The sequence below is a fragment of the Zootoca vivipara genome, chromosome 2 (assembly GCF_965207765.1).
Source record: "Zootoca vivipara chromosome 2, rZooViv2.hap1.1, whole genome shotgun sequence".
Taxonomy (NCBI): Eukaryota; Metazoa; Chordata; class Lepidosauria; order Squamata; family Lacertidae; genus Zootoca; species Zootoca vivipara.
The window spans coordinates 9,990,934-10,006,790 of NC_142584.1; the positions used below are offsets into that span (position 1 = coordinate 9,990,934).

At 47.2% G+C, this 15,857-nt stretch overlaps 1 protein-coding gene across 2 annotated transcripts in view; it reads right to left on the reverse strand.

Moving 5' to 3' along the window:
• Positions 1-1,241: 1,241 nt before the first annotated feature.
• LOC118081524 (TBC1 domain family member 15-like) overlaps positions 1,242-15,857 on the reverse strand; it is a 176,055-nt gene continuing 161,439 nt past the window's right edge. Inside the window, exons 1-12 of one of the 2 annotated variants that reach the window (XM_035108018.3) lie at positions 15,085-15,188; positions 14,387-14,503; positions 13,301-13,536; positions 12,604-12,783; positions 12,388-12,473; positions 10,937-11,040; positions 8,528-8,595; positions 6,986-7,132; positions 5,255-5,345; positions 4,503-4,627; positions 3,014-3,161; positions 1,608-1,817 (exon numbers count right to left, since the gene is read on the reverse strand). In XM_035108018.3, the coding sequence (XP_034963909.3) occupies positions 1,766-1,817; positions 3,014-3,161; positions 4,503-4,627; positions 5,255-5,345; positions 6,986-7,132; positions 8,528-8,595; positions 10,937-11,040; positions 12,388-12,473; positions 12,604-12,783; positions 13,301-13,536; positions 14,387-14,503; positions 15,085-15,188 (1,458 nt within the window). In that variant the 3' untranslated portion in view covers positions 1,608-1,765. Of the gene's footprint in view, positions 1,818-3,013; positions 3,162-4,502; positions 4,628-5,254; positions 5,346-6,985; positions 7,133-8,527; positions 8,596-10,936; positions 11,041-12,387; positions 12,474-12,603; positions 12,784-13,300; positions 13,537-14,386; positions 14,504-15,084; positions 15,189-15,857 lie in introns of those variants that run through there. The other variant, XM_088661301.1, reaches the window with a different exon arrangement.

Below are 15,857 nucleotides of genomic sequence, written 5' to 3' on the forward strand. Positions count from 1 at the left end.
TCCCTTTCTGTTGCCTGGTTTCGCTTGCGTATAAGTCTCTTTGTACGGAATGAACTTGCTTCCAAAGCATTCTAAAAAAAACACACACCACGTTGTCTCTCTGTGTGTATTCTTCTATCGCATTGTGCACTGTTATACGCCCATTATGAAATCTGGCCAAAGGTGAGAATGGACTACAGATCCCCTCCCCCATCGCTGGGGCTCATGTCCAGGATAGACAAACAGCAGGATCACATGATAAAGCTATTTATGGACAATAAACCACTTGAGACTACAGGTTGGGGATTGCAGGCTTGAATGACCTTCCAGTGTGAGTGTATTTGGGGGGGAGGGATCTTCTCTAACAGGACTGTTCTATGTGCATGGAGGTTTTGCTTTTTAATATGGGAAAGACATTCAGCCAGCAGATTCCCTGACCCACAGCGGTAAAGTGCAGGCACAGAATAACAGATAACTGAGCTGTTTGTTTAGGCCAGGAATGAATGGGGAAAAAACATTTCTTTCTGAAAAAGCCATTGCTTTTGCTGATATATTTCTCTTCCTGTTCACTGTAAAATGAACTCTGAAACATTCCGGTTCTTGTGTCTCCCCCCACAGACCGTGTGCCCCAAATCTTTTAAAACAATTTACGTTGGGTTTTTCTCTGCATCCCTCTCCAGTTCAGGGGTTATAATGGTTTAAGGCAGGGGTAGAAAACCTTTGGTCCTCCAGATGTTGCTGAACCACAACTCCCACCATTGCTGGCCATTTGCCCATGCTCGCTGGGATTGATAGGAGTTGTAGTTCAGCAACATCTGGAGAGCCAAAAGTTTCTCACCCCTGGTTTAAGGAAACCAAGCGAATATGGTGCTTTCAGGCCCAGCAACTGCCAAGGGGCAGAGCAGTAAAACTACCTTCTAGATTATGGAGTTTATGATGGATCATGGGGGAAAGCGAGGGAAGAGGAAGAGGGGAACGTTTCCCTCCCTATCTATGAAAAGTTTTCGGTATTTACTTTAGAATTCTAAGCATCTGTACGGTCCCTGAGTACCCTCCCCGCAGCCTCGAAACAGACATTTTGCAGAAATATCAGTGTGTCTTTCATCTCTCTGGGTTCAAGGCACAATTTTGCTCTCCAAACCGTTCCTCATTTTCCTTGGTTCGTCATGCAAAATGGTTAGCCCTGGGTGCTTTCCATTGGTAATGAACACTGGTAATTGCCATTTGTTTTGCGAATGTGCCGATAAGTTTTAGGGCAAATCTACACTACAAACCTGTATATTGGTTTTATTGCCGTTTTAACTGTCCTGGCTTTCTCCCTAAGAATCCTGGGAGCTGTAATTTTGGTGAAGGTGCTGAGAGATTCCTACAGACAGAGAGCTGTAGTTCCCAGTGTGTCCTGAGGAGCTGCAATGACTGTTAAATCAGTTTTAAGTCTGTACTGCACATGTGCCTTTTGTTAGAAAGCCCAACAACTTTAAACAGAACTGAAACTCACAGCATCCCTTGAGTGGGAGCCACATCTCGTTTGAAATGGGCAGAAACTAATATTGTAGGATATTTAGGGTTGAGGGGGAGGTGGTGTCCTAGTTTCTATGTTGGCTTATTAAGAGGCTGTGCCAAAATTCTAGGTTGATATTGCTTATAGCTTCATTGGAGATTGGCTTCCAAAGAGATGGCGATCTCATTTCTTCCTGCAGGGGCCACTCAAGTCCACGGGGGGTGGGGTGGGGTGGTGGTGTTCTTTGTAGTCCTCTTTAGATCCCTGCTCTCAAGAGGTCACTCATTATCGCCGCTCTTCCCCATGCAGTGTGTTCAGCTGAAGTCTCCCCTGCAACCTGTGCAGGAGTAGCAAAATCATTAGCCCAGCTACCCACATTTGATAGCAAACTCCTATCACACCTCTTGCTGGGTACCACACTCAGACTCCTCTTTGGGAAGCGTAGGAGAGCTGGGCCAGCTAGCTAAGCAGTAAGATATTTGGCAATGAAGCATCTGCTGGACCCTGTTGCTAGCCTAGATGCACCTGTGATCTGATCCAGCCACGTTCTTCTTAAGTCCTTACACTTAAAGGCCAGGCAGATCCAGCAGCAGAGAGAGAAGCATCCGTGTAGACCAGGGGTAGTCAACCTTTTTATACCTGCCACCTACTAATGCATCTTTTTTGATGGTAAATTTTCCTTACCGCCAACCAGTGCTCGATGGAAGGAGGATTCAGCTTCTGCCGTAGAACCCCCTACCGCCCACCTAGAATCCTGAAACGCCCACTAGGGAGGCGGTAGGGACCAGGTTGACAACCCCTGGTGTAGACAGTATCAAAGTTGTCATCTCTTGCCTCGGACATCTGACATTGCCCTTCACATCTCCAGCTGAAGTGGCATAAAAAGACCAGTTTCTTCCTATTGTTGTGTTGTCTGCCCCTACTGTGTCTCCATGGTCTCCAAGTGAGGAGACCTGCCCAGCAGGTGAGCATAGCTGCCAAGTCTCCCGTATTCCCCGGGAAACCCCCGTTTTTCCGGCTGCCCTGCGATTTTTTTGTTTTTCCCCGGTTTATTCTGGCACGACGGCCATTTTGGAACTGGGCGGAGCATGCTCAGAAGCGACTTTTGATGCTGCTTTGCCCAGTTCCAAAATGGCTGCAGCGTGACTTCTGCTGCGGCGGCCATTTTGGAACAGGGCAGAGCAGCATCAAAAGTCGCTTCTGAGCATGCTCTGCCCAGTTCCAAAATGGCGACAGCGCTACTTCCGGTTTGCTACTTCCGGTCCAGTCCCTTATTTCTTAGGCCGGAACTTGGCAGGTATGCAGGTGAGGAGAAGACCCAGGAAAGAATGGGATAGAGGAGCACTGCCTGCTTTTTCTTTGCTTCAGCTGGAGATAAGCAGAATTAGTTTCCTGGCTCTGGCCCCACCTAGTGTCTGTCTCCCTGACTTCTACCCAACCAGTGATACCACACCAGCCTCTACTGCCCTTAACTAGTACAAAATGCATCTCCAGAACTTTAAACTCCGCTTTATAGGTAGCTGTGTTGCCTACCTCTGTGCAAACAGGTAAAAGTCACTGATGTCCTGGTACTGTAGCAGCTTCCTCCTGTTCTTGATCAGGACAGCAATGCAAAGCAGCACTTCAAACGTGATTTCCTCCCGATCTACAGATGTGAAAGGGCCTGGCAGGGGCTCCTCACCTACTGACAGAGAATACTGTATTGTATCCAAGACTTATTTTGGATTGTGGGCCTAAACCAATTCAGGGAGTTGTTTGGGAGTGAGGCACCAGGGGAACTCAGTGATGGGAGTTCCTGGGGAAGGGGATGAGTTGTGGAGCAAGGTTGCATAAAGGGGCTTTTCATTGATAAAGCCCCCTCTGAGGAAACCAGCAACTCACTGCTCTCCCATTAGATTCACAAGCAAAGATTCACACAGATTCAAATTTCATAGCACCTTATAATTTGACTCCCTTTTTTGATCATTTTCTAATGTTGCCACTGAAATTGTCCTGAAGGATGTATTTCACTTGTCAAGGCAATCTGAGGCAAGAAAGAAAATCCAAATGGTGTCAAAATGGTGATATTTGTAGTAAAAAAACCTGTAGATCAGCACTTTTTTTAGTGAGTCTGAGTCGGTGGCTTGCAAAAATAAATAAACATTAATTAACTGACCACCTGCTGCCCTTTAATTGTATGCTGAAACCTGCTTCCCTGCTTTGTAATAGTTTAATAGAGTTGTAATAGAGAAATGTGCTAAGAGCAGGCATCCCTTCAGCCCTCCAGCCCTCCAGATGTCTTGGACTACAATTCCCATCTTCCCCGACTACTGGTCCTGTTAGCTAGGGATCATGGGAGTTGTAGGCCAAAACATCTGGAGGGCCGCAGTTTGGGGATGCCTGTCTTAGCCACACACATTACTGAGCAAACCTATGGTAGAAGCTTGATAGCTCAGCTGGTTAAAGTGTGAAGCTAATAACACCAAGGTTACAGGTTTGATCCCTGTGTGGGACAACTGCATAGGTTGGCCTAGATCCGGCACCCCCAAACTGCGGCCCTCCAGATGTTTTGACCTACAATTCCCATGATCCCTACCTAAGAGGACCAGTGGTCAGGGATGATGGGAATTGTAGTCCAAAACATCTGGAGGGCCGAAGTTTGGGGATGCCTGGCTAAGAGGAAGGCACGCTTGGCAAATCCACACTGTGATCAACTCCTTCCCGGAAACCAATATCCCTACTGTGGAAGAATGTGTGGATCCAGAATTGGCCTCCACGGTCACTTATGGACTCATTGTTAAAACTGTGTTTATGGAAGACAATCTTACTCGGCTACGAGTGATTGCCAGATCCCAGAAACACCTTTTCCAAATTCCTTCTCCCTAAGACATTTCTGGCCTGGTATAAATGCACAGTGAAAAGAGGCAGCAGATTGCTCACATGGCAGAATGAAGTGCAACATTCTTGTCCCCAGGTGGAGGAATTGCAGTTTATGCTACTGCTGTGCCTCCAGGGACCTGCTTCCCAAGAGCACAGGGCTCACCTTCCCTACGAGTCAGCCAGATCCAGGCTCCAAAATTCATCCTCTCCGATTCCAAGGCGCTGATCTCTAGGACCCTCACAGCATCAGAGTGGTCCAAGTCCTTCTGGAAAAGTAGCAGCAGCCACCTGACATAGAGGCACATAGAGGGTTGCAAGAGGTGATGGATAAGGAAAACTGACGGTCTCAGCCTTTCACCTTACACTGACAAAAGCCCACTTCTTTACAGACCCCTCTAGTCCATTTCTAGGTCCTTCCTTGGTCTGGGTCAAATCTGACGCAGGCCGCTCTCCCGGGGTTTCAGCACTAGCACCCTTGGAATACTACGCCCCGCTTAATGTGTGATGTCTCTGAGCATGCACAATGTGTATTTTTTTCCACCAGCCCCAGTAATCATAGCTAGAAATTAAGAAACACATATTGGACAAGTTGACAGCAAGAGTGGAAGGCCTAGTGTTGTAGATAAGGAAAGAAACGCACAGATAAAGCTGTGTATTTTTAAGAGGTCTTTGCATGGGTGCTAGTTTTTCTTAGAGACATAGATGCTGATTATGCAAAACTTGTGTCTGCATAATCAATTATTCAGGATGGGCTTAATTTGTATGATTTATGCAGGTCACAAAATCAAGCTCTTGTTGCAGAATTTGGTCACCTCTGCATGCTGGCTGAGAGCCATCCCTTCTGTGGGGATCTCTGCAGTCTGCTCCCTCCTCCTTGTCCAGGGTTTGTAGGGAGGAGGTTTTTTTTTTGTTTACCTGAGGCAAAAGAGCAGCTTGTCACTGGACACGCTCTCGATGTGGTCATACAGTTCTGGGTCCACATGTTTTAGAAGCTCCTCGCAGATTTCTGTGCAGGCAGGAGGGAAGAAGAATGCCTCAAATCATGCACTCAGCCAACCCCATCTCCCCATGCCATCTTTGCCCTCAACAAACTGCTCTCTGGAGAGGGACAAAACTGGGACAGGTGGTGACAAAGATCCTGATTTGTGAAGGTTGCCAACATGTCAAAAGGGGTGTTCTCACCTGGAGGAAACATTACATGCACAGAAGGAGCAATGCCTGGTAAAATGTCCAAGGCCGGTGGACTTTGCTGGGGTGGGGAGTGGAGCTTCTTTTCCTTCCCCATGACTTGCAAAAGCTGAACAAAGTAGATTCTTTAGCAAATGTATGCCATTTGGCCTTATTCAGGTTGCAGAATTTACCGGTAGCTTTTCTTAGCACAGGAGATTCTTTTTTAAAAAATTGCACACAGCTCTGCCTATCAATACCCTCTCTCCTTCAATCTAAGACCTAATACAGGGATAGGCAAACTCGGCCCTCTAGATGTTTGGGGACTACAATTCCCATCACTCTTGACCGCTGGTCCTGTTAGCTAGGGATCATGGGAGTTGTAGTCCCAAAACATCTGGAGGGCGAGCACTGGTGGAGGAAGAGGGGTGCGGGGGGAGCGCACCGCCCCCGGCAGCACGATCCCGGTGGGGTGCCATCATGGCTGCCCCCCAGCCCACACTGGGCGCCACGCTCCTGCAGGTGGCACATCCTGCACCCAGGGCGCGCACCAGCCATGCCCCCGCCTGCTCTCCGCCCCCCTGGTGCCGGAGCATGAAGCTCTGCCACTGGGGTTGAGTTTGCCTATGCCTAACCTAATACACATGGTCCAGCAAGAAGAAGCAAGGAGACCATATAGGTCCTCTCAGTGGCATAGCGTTGGGGTGTGTGTGAGAGAGGGGCAGTTGCCCCGGGTGCATTGGGGGTGCATATGCTTCCCTCTCCCTGTTGGCGGGCACCAATGGAGGGAGGTGGGGAAGGGGCAACCTCAGCATGGCCTAGCCCAGCTCTCCTCTCCGCAGGCATCAGGGTGATTCGTCCACCAAGGGCCACGTCAGCTGGACGGGCTTGCCCTGCGCGTGCAGGCAGGCGGTGCAGCATGGTCCTGCTTGGCTCTGGTGGGGGGTTGCTCCATTGTTGGCATCAGCTTGCCTTCCCGGGATGCCAGCAACCCACGCTACACCACTGCCTCCTCTCTCCCAATGTCCCTTTCCACTGCTTTGTTCTGTTAACTGCCCACTCCCATATTTCTTTCTCCCTGGCTGAAGACAGTTAAAATATCCAGGGCGGCCCCAGCTCTTCACGCACTGTGTGAGTGAGCTTTCTTCCTAATTTTGCAATTTGCATGGCGGATCTGCATTCTAGCAAATTGAACACGGGGTGAGCAATGGTTGTGCCTCTTCCCCTATGCCACATGTATGTTTACCAATTCATATGTTAATTCTAAAGCATTTAAAGGGGGCAGTTGCAAAAGGACTGTGGGAATTTGGGGAGCGACATCGCAGGCAGCATTCAGTTGGCGCTTTCCAGAATCCACGTTCCCTGAAAATTTTCAGAACAGTCCATTCCTCCCTACTGCTTAAACCTGGAGAGGATAATGTATGTTTGCGTCAGGTGCTGTGAGGAGGTGCTTTCCCCTCTCCCTCCCCACTCTCTCACGTGTCTTGCGGCGAACACCCATGGTGGTGAAACTCCACGCTGAACGTCTCATGTAGCCCACAAAGCACCAGAAGGCTTCAGTTTCATTTTCCAGGGTCTCCAGAAAGCGGCTGGCAAAGTCATTCATGCCCTGGCAATATCCGATGTCTGCAGAGGAGGAAAGAAACCAGCAGCTGGGCAGAAGTGCTGTTGGCATCCGGAATTGCCAACCCACCTTGCAGCCATGCAGGGGGGGAACATGGCATGTGCAAAGTGTCATACAATAAAGGGAGTGGCAATAGCTCAAAATATTATAGAATCATGAATCCAGAAGAGCATGTTCCTCTACTGTTCACCGGGGACGGGGACGGGGAGAGAGATATACTTGTGTAGCTGGAATCCCGTCTACTTCCTCCTGCACCTTTAGATTTCAAAAAGGACACTTTTTCCTGTGACAACATGCTCCTGCCACCTTCGCTACCTCCCAGATCTCCTTTTGCTGTCCACTCCTCAGAGCAGGGGGGAAGGCTATCTTTTTGTCGGTAGTGGCACCCGCCCTGTGGAACGCCCTCCCAGCAAATGTCAAGACAATAAGCAATTATTTTACTTTTAGAAGACAACTGAAGGCGGCCCTGTTTAGGGAAGTTTTTAATGTTTGATGCTGTACTGTTTTTAATATTCGGTTGGAAGCCGCCCAGAGTGGCTGGGGAAACCCAGCCAGATGGGCGGGGTATAAATATTATTATTATTATTATTATTATTATTATTATTATAATATTTGCATTGCCAAGGGCTGTTCATGATTTTGTCCCTGGCTCCCTATAATTTTTTCATGGCTCTGCACTTAGCTAGCCCAGCCAAGCTGGTTCGCATAAGCCTAGCTCAGGAATTTATTGCATTCTCCCTTCATATTCCAAATATTGTCTAAATACTACCCTTTATTGATTTCTACAATTCACAGACTCTGGTATGCTAGATCTATGACAGAAGTATAGGATTGGCAAGATTGGTCTGGATGTCATCCTTGGGTCTGCAGTTTTATATTTTTATGATGGGATTCTGTAGTATGTGAGGATGCTAAGGTCACATCCATGGCATACATTTAAAGCACCATTTTAATAGCCCTGGCTCCCCACCCCCAAAAGAACCCTGGCAGCGTGTGTATGAATACACATGAGCTGTGGACACACATGTGGGCTTAGACACATGAGTGTGATGCATACAGAGTTTTGCCCATTCCTTATTGTGCAAAAACGTACACACTATATCTAGCACGGTCTACATTGCTGGCTGCGGGATGTTTAGCAGAGACCTCCTGAGGGGGAAGGTCTGTTCCGCCCCTGAACTGCCTTGAGAAAAGCCCTACGCCTCTTTGAGAAACAGTTTGGGTTGAAAAGGACATGGCAAATTAAAAGCACCATATAAATGATGAATGGCAGGCCTGTAAAGTGTCAGGAATGGATAGAGAGGTGGAGGTGAATGGAGTAGGGAAGCTGGCAGGCAGACATCGGATGCCATCAACTGAGATTCCTGGAAGTGGGTAGAGTATAGCAGTTTCCTCACCTTGGTGGAAGGCCACGTACGTGACGAGAATTTCCCGGAGGTAAAGCAGATTCACTAGTCCTTCACGTCTGGGGAGAGAGAGAGAGAGAGAGAGAGAGAAAATCCATACGCTAGGTATTATGGAGGTGGCCCTGATCATAAGCGTACCCCAAATTAGTTCTAAAAAGAGAGGTGAAAGCATCTGGGACAGCTTTGAGTGGCCAGTTCCTTAAATCCTTTAGCTGGGATTATTCACTGGCAAGGGAAAGTCATACCCCGCTATTCCTTCACATGTTCCCAGTCAGAGCCCTGGAGGGCCAAGTTTGCCTATGCCTGCTCTAGAGGTTGAGTTGGCTCATTTACCAGAAGTAATGTATTTGGTGTTAATTCTGGAAGTGTATACTTGGTTCTGACTAAACCGTCTGAAACCAGAGGTGAAATACAGTGGTACCTCTCCTTACGAATAACTCTTACTTACGAATGTTTCTACTTACGAACGGAGCTCCGTCCGCCATCTTGGATGCGGTTTAGATAGGATTTTTTTCTACTTACGAATTTTTATATAGGGTTGCTCCTACTTACGAATTTTTTGTCCCAATGCATTCCTATGGGATTCGACTTGCAATTTTTTTCGACTTACGAATGTGCATTCGGAACGCATTAAATTCGTAAGTAGAGGCACCACTGTATATTGGCATTATTTTTGGCTCTGCTGCTGCACTACTGAATGTATCTACACTGTCAACGACTACGGTATTCCTGCTCTTCAAGGAGGCTTGGTGGACAGTAGCAGTGAGAATTACCGTGTTTCTCATATTATAAGACATGTCTTATATTTATTTTTTCCTCAAAAAACACACACTATGGCTTATTTTCAAGGGATGTCTTATTTTTCTCCTCCTTCTGCCACGGCTGGCATTGCTGCTGCGCCTATCACTATGTCTTATTTTCGGGGTATGGCTTATATTCCTTGAATGCTTAAAAATCCTGCTATGGCTTATTTTATGGGTATGTCTTAAAATATGAGAAACAGGGTAGGGATTTCCAAGGGAGAATTCTCAACACTAACCAAACAACAATCCCCAGCATTCTTTGGGGGAGGCTACGTTAAAACCTGTATATAAATGATAGAGGTTTGGAGCGTAGAGAGTATTGCCCAATTGATGCCTCAAAGCTCTGCAGGAATGACAAAATAAGATATTCAGGAGCAGAGAGGGCAGGAGAAGAATGTAACTGGAAAGGGCTGGGTGTGTGATAATGGGAAGCAGGGAGGAATCTTAACAGTAGGTACTACAAAACTTTAGGGAAGCTTTAAATGTTTAACAGACCATTGTATTTTAATATTTTGTTGGAAGCCTCCCAGAGTGGCTGGGGAACCCCAGCCAGATGGGCAGGGTATAAATAAATTATTATTATTATTATTATTATTATTGGCAAGTCTGCTTGTACAGGGCAATTTGCGTACATGTAGGTGTAGCAGGTTCTGCATGGGGATAACCTGAAACCTGATTATCTCAGGTCCAAAACAGGAGTGACAATTTCTGATTGGATTTTTCAACTTAAAATTATAATTATTATAATAATAAACACCCTTCGAAACAGTTCTCTCTGTGTGTGTGAGGGGATTCTAGTTTGCCTGGAGGAGCGATGCTAAACCCTTTGCCCTGCCCTCCTTTCCTGATCTAAATCCCACCCACCCACTGGCACTAACAGCAGCGTCATGGTAGATTTAGATCAGCAAAACATCACAGGAGTGGGAAGGTTCAAACACTCCTTCCACCAGCGCTATTGCTCTCTGAGCAAAATCAGAACTGCTTTTTAGCTAAAACGAATAATGAAAAGGAGATATGATCACCCGTCTCCTGTATCAAATGTTTCCTGGGCCTAAAGTTTTCATTTTGAGGTGTGGGGTTCCCCCTCCCCCCAGATGTGGGGAGCAAGGCACATTCCAGCTTTTGATGAATGCTGAAAGCTTCGTAATGTGATCTGAGTTTTGGAGAAGTCCTATATGTCAAATTCCTCTGTGGTTACACGCCAAATATTCCGAGGAAGAAATGTTCTGTGCACTTCCCGAAGGAGAGGGCAGATTTGTCCATGTTTGGGTATAATCTGTTTGGGATATTACAATATTTGACTTCAGATCTGCACAGTGCCTACCAAACTAAATGAAAACTGCCAGGTATGGGTGGCAACCCTCCAGGGGTTTGATTCTTGCCTGCCTGGGTTTGCAAAAATGTATGTGTGCATGTGTGAAGACAGGACCTGGTGAGCTGATTCCAGCTTGTGGGGGAAGCGGTGGTCATAGTTTTACACAGGCCTGTACATCATTCAGGAAATCCCCCTTTGAATTTTCAGAATCTGAATTTTCAAAATTTGCTGGAAGTTCCCAACTTTTTGTTTCGGCTTGGCTGGGGAGGGCCAACTTCTCACTGGAAGAATGTCCGGTGTCTGTCCGTCTGGGGCACGTCGGCATCAATCTCTTGCACCGCCTTTTGGAACTGTTGCTCGTTAATGTGCGGGGAGGGCAGGCTATGCTGGCGAAAGACAGAATTGCATTGACGTTAGAGTGGGAGACGTTAAGGAAGGGCTAGTTAGCACACTGATGCTTGGAAGCATATTTTGTGAGTTCTCAGCTCCACCCCATGTCTGGGAACAATTGTGTGCTGGATTACGCCTGGTCCAGGATTCTGTGGCCAGTAGGTGCTTCTGAAACCCCTCTCAAGCTGGAGCCCCTATGGCCATTGTAAAATAGGAGGATAAGACATCAGGAGATCCCTGACATGGCTCTCTTCCTTCCATCAAATCCCTTCTCAAGAGTCAAGATCCATTTCCTTGAAAGTGTAAAGCAGCCATGCAGGGTGGGGCTCGAACTCTGGGGTAAGGTGGGGCTTAATTCCTCCTTCTGCTGTTGCTTTCCTGATCTAACTGCCACCCTCCATACGCCACCATTTTTCAGATGTGGGAAACATACAGAGTGTAAAGCAGGCATTCCCAAACTGCGGCCCTCCAGATGTTTTGGCCTACAACTCTCATGATCCCTAGCTAAGAGGACCAGTGGTCAGGGATGATGGGAATTGTAGTCCAAAACACCTGGAGGGCCGAAGTTTTGGGGATGCCTGGTGTAAAGGGACAAAAACACAGACAACTCCACTCATCCCCCAGCCAGTGTCATGGCTCTGAAGTGGTTCACCTCTCCCTACAGCTGCTTTTAGCTAACAAAAACCAATCCTGCAGGACATCCACTCTGTGGATCTTACACTGTCTTGTCATCTGGTTTGGTCCTAAGAGTTAAAAGCATGCATGGGGAACACCACATCTAGCACCCATTGCTGGGCTGCACCATTTCAAACTGCAGGCAGGCGTTTAAATGTTTTTCTCCACAAAGATGTATAAGAATTACAATGTCTGGGAGAAGATTTGGAGTAAGTCTTTTCTCTGATCTGCTGACTTTGAATGTGCAGGGAGTGGTTTATTTTACACCACCCTTTGTTGAGAGTTAAAAGGCAGAGATTTCCAAGTCATTACAATTTCATTAAAGAAATGGAGGGAGGGGGGGACAATGGGCCTCAACACCACTTGGAAGAAATGTCCTCTGATGTGGAAGCCTCTAACTCAGTGTTTCCCAAACTTGGGCCTCCAGCTGTTTTTGGACTACAATTCCCATCATCACTGGTCTTGCTAGCTAGGGATGATAGAAATTGTAGTCTGAAAAAGAAACATACTTCCCAGGGTTGTGTCATGCACTGAAAACAGATTTTAGGACCAAGCTTTGCCAAGCTTGAGTTTAATTACGCCTTGCTCACCAGCTCATTACCCTACCCGCCTCAACATCATTAATTAATGTCCACTTCAAGAAAGTCAATTTCTATTTCATATCTCACCTCATCAAAGATATCTGTAGGAGGACTGGCTGTTTCAGCTTCCCTCCATTGTTCGTCATGTCTCAGGATCGCCAAAGAAAGCTCCACTATAGGAGTGAATAGTAAACAACACATCATTTACCAGGCGTGGTCCCTTTAAGAGGCGGAGTCCTGTTGCTCCACCCAGTGGGAGGGATGTAGCAGGATACAAAGCCAGCAGGCATTGGTGGTACTTACAGTCGGAATGAACCCTCATTACGGCAGCCCAGGGGAAGCGCTGTTTCCACGAGCGCTTCATCCACCGATACTGAGAGGACATTTGCTGGTCCAACTCCTTCCTCTCTTCAGTTGTGGATTTCTCCGGGTACACCCCAAAGAGAAACTTCCAGGTGATCTTTCTCTCGCTGGGATGTGTGCCTAAGAACAGACACATATTACCCTACATTGATCCCCTCCCCAGTGTAGTAACACCAAACCACAGTTTTAAACGGGTCCCCATCCAGTTGAGATGCCTGAAGGATAGCACTGCAGTACTGGTGGGGTGGAATCTGAGTTGGGGTTAATCCTGCAAGCATGTGTTTAAACCTGAGAAGGGAGAGGAGGCTGCTTTTCGGGCAGCACAGAAAAAAGTTGCTGGGGGGAAAGGGTGAAGCATTCCTCCCCACTACTGCTTTTCAGCTCAAAACTGCTTTCTTCTCCACTTCCCACACAAAAATCCAGGGCTTTAGTACTAATCAAACACCCGGGAAGCTGAATATAGTTCAGCTTTCACCACATTCTTTATGTGGTCCTCCCACCCCAGTGCTGTGCACAAATGACCTCCCAAAATTCGCCATTGTGTTTGAAGAAAATGTGGTTTGGGGCTGACCGCCAGAAACAGGCTTCCCCCTCCCTGCCCCCACCGGCATCTCCGCAGTGTAGATTGCGTGGCTACCTCTCTCGTAGACCAGCTTGCGCATGCGGAAGACATCCAGCCGCCCATCTTTGTCAAATAAGGTGTAGATTGACTGAGAGGGCAGCGATGTGTTCTCTCGTGCGGAGCGGGAAGGAAATGCTGTGCCATCTTCGTCCCGGTGGTTCTTAGTGGGATCTTTCTGGCTATTGCCTGCTATCTCTTCTTGGTTCTTGCTGGGGCTTGCCGTGAGCTCATCAGAACTTATGTGTTGGCTTCTTGAGACCAGGAAAGGAAAAGTAGAACATATCAGATTTTTAAAGACTTTATTTCTGTAGGCGATCTGCTGGTCCTTAGGATGGACTTAGCTGTAGTACAAAATGAAGAACTGAAACATCATGCAAATTTGAAAATTGACTAGCCCATTCTCCAGACTGAAATGTTGTGACATTTAATTATTTTCTATAAATCAGAAGATTTGCAACCAAATTTCAGTCAGTAAGGTTTGAAAATTCCTCATACAGTCGTACCTTGGAAGTCAAACGGAATCCGTTCTGGAAGTCCATTCGACTTCCTAAACATCCGGAAATGAAAGCACGGCTTCTGATTGGCTGCAGGAAGCTCCTGCAGCCAATCGGAAACTGTGTAGGCTGTGCCGGATGTTCGGCTTCTGAAAATTGTTTGAAAACCGGAACGCTCACTTCTGAGTTTTGATTGTTCAGGAGCTGATTTGTTCATGAGCCAAGGCGTTCGAGATCCAAGGTACGGCTGTATATTTATTTTCTGTACTTTGAATTGTCATGTACCTTGATAGGAACCTAAGAAACTGCCATGACGTTGAGTTTCTTTATACTAAACTCCTTACTTTGTGCAACTCATGCATTTTGTTTTTTTTTTTGCTGAAACACATTCTAAATTTTCTCCCTGCCTCATCAAGGACTAGTCACCTATTTTAAAAGAATTAAGCTGAAATTCTTGGAACTGTATCAAAAGTGCCTTAGGATTTGCCCAGTGTCTCCTCTTTGTGTCCTGCCATATGAACACCATCCATACAATCACAGCTGCGATTCCCCATCTCCTTTTCTCTCTCTCCCCCCCCCCAATTTTCTTCCTTGCAGAAGCTCTGACCTTGCAAAGGATTCCACACATGGGAACAGGGACTTCAGGACATGATAACTGGCAGCCGTCTGAAGTAACCATTGAGTCTGATGTTCTGCAAACTGCAACAGGATTGCAATGGTCTCTCTGTGGGGCATAAGCACTTGGTTAGCTCTGGTCATCAGAGACAGGGATAAGGAGACATGTGGGAGGAGCAATTCATGAATGAGGGAAGCTAGATGACAGAGAGCAAGTTTTGAGGTGACAGCATAGGAATATAAATAGAGCCCTGCAAGTTTGGACCAAAGGTCTATATGTAACCCACGGTCGCCAGCCAGACGCTTTCAAGAGTCCTGTAATTAGAGCAGTAACTGGTGGTTGAAGGCACATTGCATCTGAAGATGGTGGCTCAAACGTCCTGGCTATCTGCTTGCAGGCTTACCAGTTGGCCACAGTGAGAATGGGATGCTGGACGACATGGCGCCTTGGCCTGATCCAGCAGGCTTTCCTTATGCTCTTATGGCAAAGCCCTATCTTCCATTAATATCTCCAACCTCCCTTTTGAAGCCATTGCAGTGGTAGCCACCAGCTGCCGCCAACACATCTTGTAGCACTGAGTTCCATAAGTTAAAAGCACAATGAGTAAAAAAAAAAGAAGTACCTTTCTTGCCTGCCCTAAATCTGTCAGTTTCAGAGGCTGACTCTGAGTTTCTGGCATTATAACTTACCGGATGGCTCGTAACCAGCTCCCTAGGAGCTGAGACACAAGACCTTTGGGCTCTGCGACCTTCATCCCCTGCCCCCCGGCGCCATAGGCATGGGGGCTATTCATGGATACAGGTGCACATGGCCCAGGATCCTCTCCTTGCCTGTTTACCTGCCTGCCTGGGCACTTCTGCCTGCTGATGGCATTGTGGAACCCCCGTGACCTCATAATGGCTCTTTGTGCTGCTAGACCAGTGATGGCCAAACTTGTCCCTCCAGCTGTTTTGGGACTACAACTCCCATCATCCCTAGCTAACAGGACCAGTGGTCAGGGGTGATGGGAATTGTAGTCCCAAAACAGCCGGAGGGCCAAGTTTGGCCATCAATGTGCTAGACTCTGGGCTCAGCTACGTTGGCAAAGAAAAAGCGCTTTATATGCGTTGTTTATGCATTCTAACGTTGTGACACCAGATGGCACTGTGTAGTTCCGTTTTTGCTAACCTGATTTCTTATGCAAAGTTTGCAACGCATTTAATAGAAACACTTATTTGATGTGTCTAGATCAGGGGTCAGCAAAGTTTTTCAGCAGGGGGCTGGTCCACTGTCCCTCAGACCTTGTGGGGGGCCAGACTATATTTTGGAAAAAAATATGAACAAATTCCCATGCCCCACAAATAACCCAGAGATGCATTTTAAATAAAAGGACACATTCTACTCATGTAAAAACATGCTGATTCCTGGACCGTCCGCGGGCCGGATTTAGAAGGCGATTGGGCCACATCTGGCCCCCGGGCCT